At 40.8% G+C, this 7,239-nt stretch overlaps 1 protein-coding gene across 1 annotated transcript; it reads right to left on the bottom strand.

Annotated features, from left to right (window-relative positions):
- Nucleotides 1-1,832: 1,832 nt before the first annotated feature.
- LOC149407603 (S-type anion channel SLAH1-like) lies at nucleotides 1,833-3,823 on the bottom strand. Its single transcript, XM_089626838.1, has 2 exons — nucleotides 2,853-3,823; nucleotides 1,833-2,267 (listed from the first exon to the last, which is right to left on the bottom strand). Exons 1-2 carry the CDS (start codon nucleotides 3,714-3,716, stop codon nucleotides 1,950-1,952), a joined length of 1,182 nt encoding a protein of 393 aa, XP_089482964.1. The 5' UTR covers nucleotides 3,717-3,823; the 3' UTR covers nucleotides 1,833-1,949.
- Nucleotides 3,824-7,239: the final 3,416 nt, after the last annotated feature.

Genomic DNA, 7,239 nt, shown 5'->3' with positions numbered 1-7,239 from the left:
GTGTGAAGGAGTGCTGAAGGCCCAACGGGCCCAGGAGAGGGGGTGGTGAGAAACTGGGGTCCCACTAGGGTTAGGGGAGTGTGACGTGGCTGTTTCCCCTTGAAGTACTCCTAGGCAGGTTTGGGGAAGAAAAGAGAGCGGAAGAGGGGGGGTGGGTGCAGAGTCTTTTTGATTTTCCAGAGAGAGTTGGTGAGACTGCTTCCTAGATAAGGAAAATGGGGATATGGGGTTGTGTCCCTGCTTTTCCTACCTCGACTGCGCTACTAGAGTGGTTCGGCGGAGCACAGGGTTTCTGAGGCGCGACGCGGGCTTTGGACTGTTGGGCTAAGACCTGCTTTCCTTCACGCGTGTGGTGCACGCGGTCGCTGCGAACTGGTGGGACCTCCGGTTCTGTTGTTTCCTCTGTGGGAGGTTCTCTCCGGCGAAGTGCTTCACGGCCACTGTTTGTGAAGCAGGAAAGAATAGGGGAGGTGGCAAGGAGCCACTCGCCATACATGGGGACGGCCGGGAAGCCATTCTTATCGATAAGGGCTTCAACCCTTTTAGTGCAGTCGGAGTAGCCATGGCCGATTCGCCCACATCGAAAACAAAATAGGCCGATATTCTCATATTTAGCTTGGATCCAGACCGGGGGTTCGTTCTGGTCGATCCACGAAGAAGCCAGCTAGCGCACAGGGGTCTTCGGAGGGAAACTCGGCTCTTGAAACGGACCGATTGGGCATAAGGGCCACCCCTATTGGCTTTGCAGATGAGGACCTCCCCGAAAAGGCCGACGAATTTACGGAGGCAGCTTTCGGAGGTCCTATTTGGGGGAGACCAAAGAGACGGATCCAAAAAGGGCAGTCCTGAAATTTCACTTCGTCTAGCGTGAGGTTCCCAGGCCAATGTTGGAGGATGAGTTCGGCCCCTTTGACTATCCATGGGCACATGGAGAAGATAAAGTCTCGGTCCGATTCCCGTTTGAACTGAAACTTGAAGAGTCCAGGCTTACGCTCGGAGATAGTCCAACTTTCCTTCGTCTTCCAGGTTCTATTCAAGACCGCTGCTACGGTGGTGCGGCTGAAGGATTTGTTGGCTGCGATAATCCCAAGAAGGATGTGATTCGATCCTGTTTTCGGACGAGTTTCCGGGGGGTCTATAGTAGCCAGGTCCGATTCGAGAACAGACGTAGTGTGGGCGGCCACTTCGTCCGTGTCATCATCGTCGTCCTCAAAGGGGCTCTGTGAGGACATGCGTGAGGATCCCATTAGGGGAAAAGATCAGGGGAAAACGATCAAGGACCGCTGGGCGTCCCACGAAGAGGGCTCACAGACTGTTAATCGGAACCCAAGGGGGCTGTTGTCATCGACGGTAATTTGTTGACTTCAGGGAAGGGAAAACGTACGGAGAGCGTTACCCACTGTATTCCTTCGCAGTGATTTTTCTGTTATTAGTATTGCCCTTTCTTTTATTGACAATTGGAAGTACTTTTTTGTTATGGATGGAAAAGTACAATTGACATGAGTCTAACTTTGCTGATCAATTGTGTGACCTATCCAGGTATATGAATCAGGAGGCTTTTCAGACACATATTCCAGGGATTCCAGCTTTTTAATTTGAAGTATGACCCTTTATTATCCTGCTTTTTTCCTTTGCAATTCCGAGTGCTAAACATGCGCGATAGAATAAGGGGATTGATCTGAATTTAAATTATTAAACCAAATCAAAGTATAAAGTATAAGCAAACAATGAGCAAATGTACATTACTATTTATTGCTCATCGGATGAGTCTCCTTAAAAAATAACAAAAAAAATATATATACAAAAATGATAAAATCTCAATAATGATCTTGATATCTTCATACACATTACAAAATTAATTAAGCTATTAATAAATTATTTAACAATCTCCCTAGCTAATTAAAAATTAAAAATATAGGGTCTAATATTTATATGTATATATATGCTCATCAAGTGATGTCACATCTTGTAGGTTTAGAAGTAGTATTGATAGGACTATTATTATTGTGATTAAAAGCACTAGTGTGATGAGAATCACTATCAGGTAACAACATGTTGGAGTGAAAAGCAGTGACGATAATCAACACAAAGCAGAGCAAAAAGGAAAACACAGCCAAAACGATCATCATTGCATGAGCTGTCACGAGCTTCACTTCCTCGGCGTATTCCACGGAGGCCAAAGCCAACACCGTCACTGGAAACGAGTACCCCCACCATGCCACGTGGAACTTTCTCATAGCCTTTGTGAACAATACCGGCCTCGATACCTTAATTACCAACCAAAAAAAAAAACACAAATTTAGAAATCTGTCATTTTACGTTACGTCGTATACGAAAGTAAAAATTAACAAGTCCACTTTTTCATTTTTGCGGCTGTTTTTGCTTATGAAAGTGTCTTTTTCAGCTGGCGTCATGTAACACAAAATCTTTTACATGCCCTACATGTTTTGGGCTATATATATCATGTGTTTGAACTTTGAACACGTAAGCAATTTTGTTTAGACATCATTTTTCACCTTAAGAAGTTGGATTTTCGGAAGAAATTTGGATACTAACTTTAAATATCAATATGTAGACTGCATGTAGTAGAATTAAATCAAATAAATACTTCTCTTTAAAAAAAAAAAAAAAAAAAAAAAAAAAAAAAAAAAAAAAAAAAAACTAACACTAGGACAATTATAGTTTTACACATGTGAATATAACCTATATCTTTTTCTTTTTAGTACGATTAGTTAGAAATGTTCAAATAAATACTATACTTAATGTCTATTTTCTTTACTAAAGATCCTAGTACTTAAAAAAAAAATAAAAAAAATTATACACGACTCTCTTTTTTTTTTTTTTTTACTCACCAAAGACATGAAAAGGAAGAGGGACAGGAAGAACAACATCTTAGCAGCAATGTCAAACTCTCCGGCGATCGTGCACCACGCCAGGCTGGCCATTCCCGGAGCTCCGACGAAAAGAAAATACACGGGCCTCAACTTCGCCGGAAGCCCCTCGTTCCCGGAGAGCCTCTGATAGAGAGTGACAAAGACAACCAAATAATGAGACGCGCCGAGAGCGAACATGCACAGAGCCGTCTCGTGCCACCCCATCCTCGCCGCGGCCCTCGCCGCCGTCAAGTTTCCGATGACGGAAAGATGACTCGCCGGATTCGCCACCGCCGACAGAAACCTCTTCCCCTTGGTTAGCCACTGGCCGTAGATCTTCACGTCCAAGACCACTATGGGCACCGCGAACACCCACCAGAGGACACGATAGTAAATACTCTCCGGAGAAACGAACGGCGAGGATTGAAGCAGCAGGAGCCAGGAGATCCAGGGAGCGAAGAGGTAGTTCACTCCCACGCGGTGGAGGAACTCGTCTTTCACGGCGCGTGGCCGGAGGACGCACCGGAGCAAGTACAGCAGCGACTGGGAGGCGAGCGCGAACAGAGCGAGGGACCACAGGAAGCTGAACGCCGTCAGTGGGACCCACCGGAATATTCTCCTGAGCGCGTGGGGGTTCTCTCGGGCGTCGGTGACGAGGACTTTCCACAGCAAGGCTTGGCCGCAGAGGGAGAGGCTGATCCGGAAATAGCCAGCGTGGAATTTCGTTAGGATGGGGAGTAACATTTGTTTCGTGACCGTTGGATCTTGTTGGTGATCGGAGGCATTACTTGGCTTCTCAGTATCAGTAGTGTTGATGATAACTGATACTTCTGATTGTTCCATTTATTTTATCTTTCTCTAGAGCAGAGTTATATGAAATATGTGGTATTGTATTTCGTGGTCTCTCACGGTGTTGTTGATATTGGTGACTATATATAATAGTTGGGAAAGTGACTGTATACAACAAGTGATATATATATATATATATAAATAGAGAGAGAGAGAGAGAGAGTTGTATGTACGTACGGTCAAGGGCACGACAAGGCGGCCGAGGAGGGACAGTGGTCTTCCTTTGGGAAGGTTGTCGATTTGGACTTTTCTTTTTAGGTTTTGTGTCGCTAAAAAGAAAATGATGGCTTTGTTTTGTTTTTTTCGACCTCTTTACAGCTACAATGTGGGACCCGCACACTTTAAGATTTATTTCGTTGTGCTTCTGGGAGGGAGAAACGGAATTTGACCTGTATACTATATGCTGTGTGAAATATAAACCTCAATTATTATTTATATATAAATGTCTAGATTCGTGGGCATCTATGGCTTATTAGGTGTTGGATTAGATGACTTAGTTACAAGCTCACAATCTTTCATTTGACTATTTATTTATCTTTTCTTGTGTTCATTTGCAAATTAAATTGTTGGACGATAGAATCATTTGACTACTTTATTTATCTTTACTTGTGTTCATTTTCAAAATTAATTTGTTGGACGATAGAATTAATTTGTCGGTATACTAAAATGTTATTTTCTTTCGCATATAATATATACATTTAAAGAATAAAAAAAGTGACCTATACTCATGTAAATTTCTTCATCAAGTTTCATATGATTCATTTATATTTTGTACTCTCTTTCACACTCACATTTTTACGTGATTTACAAGAATTCATAACATTAAGCATATATTATGATAAGAGATGTCTATTCTTTTTAAATCGAAGGATGAAAATTCAAATATATAATGTAGTATCTAGGTTGATCTAGTGATAATTCTACATCACTTCTAAATTGTAGGTCGTGAGTTCAATCTCCATCGACTGTAAATAAGTTAAAAAAAAAATTCAAATGTATATGAAGAAATAAAATAAGATAGTGAATTTACACTATTGCATGAATTACGATGTGCTGACTTTAGTCGCTTGATCTTATAAACAAACTTTTAGATGGAAGGGGTGGCAATTCGAGTTACGTGTCGTGTTCGTGCCGTGTCTTATTCGTTTTTATGTATTTTTTGACAGATCCAGACACGACTCATTTATTAATCGTGTCTAAGAGCAAAACTCAAACACGACCCACTATATTTTTGCCAAACCTACTCAACCCACTAAAACCCATTTATTAATCGTGTCTTAATGGACTATGTAACCCCACGAACCTACTTAGACCCACATACTCATTTAGACCACTAAACCCATTTGAACACGCGAATCGATTTAGGCCCTTAGACATGTTTACTTCAAAATATTGAAATTCTCTAAATCAAATTAAATAACAAATTAGTCAGAATAAGTAATTAATAAAAATACTCCATATAATCAATTAGGCCACCAACATAATATTTTTAATACAAAAGAGAAGTTCAAACACAATACATTGGATCATTATGGGTCTTGATCGTGTTTACCAATTAACAATCCATTTAATATTCGTGTCTAATTGGGTCCCAATGGGTTATCGTTTTCGTGTCGTGTTCACCCGTTATTTAATCGTGTTCGACACGGATGGACTTAGATCCATTTAAGGTCGACCCAAACTCATTTACACCGTGTCGTAACCGTGTCGTGTCTCGTGTACGGCCCCAAATTGCCACCCCTAAATATCGACATCTTCAATATCACGTACGTACACAATTTCCATTTAATATCTGTATAAATAAATAAAATTAAATAGTGAATTTACACTATTGCATGAATTACGATATATGTGCTGACCTTTAGTCGCTGGATCTTATAAACTTGGAACTTTTAGAAGGAAAATGTCTACATTTTCAATACAACGTACACAATTTCCATTTAATATCTGCAGAAGTATGGTAATGTAATGAAATCCATTCTCTTAAGTTTAAATGTCTGGCATTTCAACTCCAAGGACACATCCGTTTTCTTCTCAATTTTATTTTTTCAATATATACTTCCTTCTATTCTGCGTTAATAATTGTCTTTGAAATCCCATAAAATAAAATTTATAATTTTTTAATATATATATATATATATGTGTGTGTGTGTGTGTGTGTGTGTGAAATACATTCAAGCGAACCTACATAGCAAAACATACACAAAGACAGACACACACGGAATATCTTTCCATAGATCTTTCTTGGATACATGTGCATGCGCTTAATATCTAAGACTTTTATATTTTTCATCCGTAATTTATTCCCCCGATTATTAGTCTGGCTATGACTTTTATATCTATGACTGCGAGGAAATTTCCTGCGACTCAATCGGGAATTCTGTCCAAGGAATTATTACTCGTTATATAATATGGAGCAGTATGTCCTACATTTTCCAACACAATGTTACATTATATCAATACCTTGGAATGTTACACACTGGTCAGTCAGGTGTGAGACCATGAGGGGTTTGTTTCACTCTTTATTTTCACTAGTTTTTACGTTTTTAGTCAATTTATTTTTTCGTTAGTTTGAATTTTTTTTATCACATTGCAAATTCTAGACTTTAATACATATATATAGATATTTAAAAATTCTGAAGTTAATAAATTTCTCGCCAACTTGATGAACAAGTCCAAAATTTAGTGCATTCCGTTCATATTGGTCAAAATAATTTAATTTCAACCTACATGGTCCACTAATTCTGGTTTGAATCAGAAAGTGGGTTGTTCATATGTTCTGTTTTATTTTCATGTACGCTCTAGCAATTAACCTTTATGTCATCTGGGCACCAAATTTATTATTAAAAAATGCACTACTACAAACTGGGGATTCCACAACGGTACAATACCGTTGTGGAATGATTCCACAACGGTTCTGTACCGTTGTGGAATCCTCCGCTGTGTAATGATTCCACAACTGTACTCGTCCCGTCGTGGAATCTTAGTGATTCCACAACGGTACAGTACCGTTGTGGAAACCTCCATTTTTTCACAACGGGACAGTCCCGTTGTGAAAAAATGGATCATTTTTTTGCAAATTCGCCGCGGCCACGTATGGAACGCGACGAACTCTTCCACAACGGTATGGTTGTACCATTGTGGAAGAGTTTGCCGTGGCCAATGTCATACGTGGCCGCGGAAGAGCAGAAGACGACTCGACCGACTGCTTGTCGGCTCGAAAGAGGAAGGTTGACCCTACGGGTCCCATCTGAGAATTACACGTAGACGGAGCATCTAATGCCCAAGGAGCCGGCGCTGGCATGATTTTAACCAATCCCGACCGGGAAAAGTTACGCTACGCCCTTCACTATGGATTCCAAGCCTCCAACAATGAGGCCGAGTATCAGTAGAGGCCACGATCAGTGACGAAGGTCGTCTTGATCTGATCGGGCTCGTGCATCCGTATCTGGTTATAGCCCGAATAGGCGTCCATGAAACTTAGCAGTTCATGTCTTGCCATGGCGTCGACCAGTTG

The sequence above is a fragment of the Urtica dioica genome, chromosome 1, assembly GCF_054948205.1.
Source record: "Urtica dioica subsp. dioica isolate 48M chromosome 1, U.dioica_male_clone48M_v1_H2, whole genome shotgun sequence".
Lineage (NCBI taxonomy): Eukaryota > Viridiplantae > Streptophyta > Magnoliopsida > Rosales > Urticaceae > Urtica > Urtica dioica.
Note: the sequence above shows the minus strand (reverse complement) of the source record. Positions and strands in the feature narration are given on the sequence as shown.

Coding starts and splice junctions, on each gene's coding strand:
- LOC149407603 (XM_089626838.1), bottom strand. CDS start 3,716: ATGGAACAATCAGAAGTATCAGTTATCATCAACACTACTGATACTGAG. Junction 2,268..2,852: donor TCTTCCTTTTCATGTCTTTG/GTGAGTAAAAAA, acceptor TTGGTAATTAAG/GTATCGAGGCCGGTATTGTT.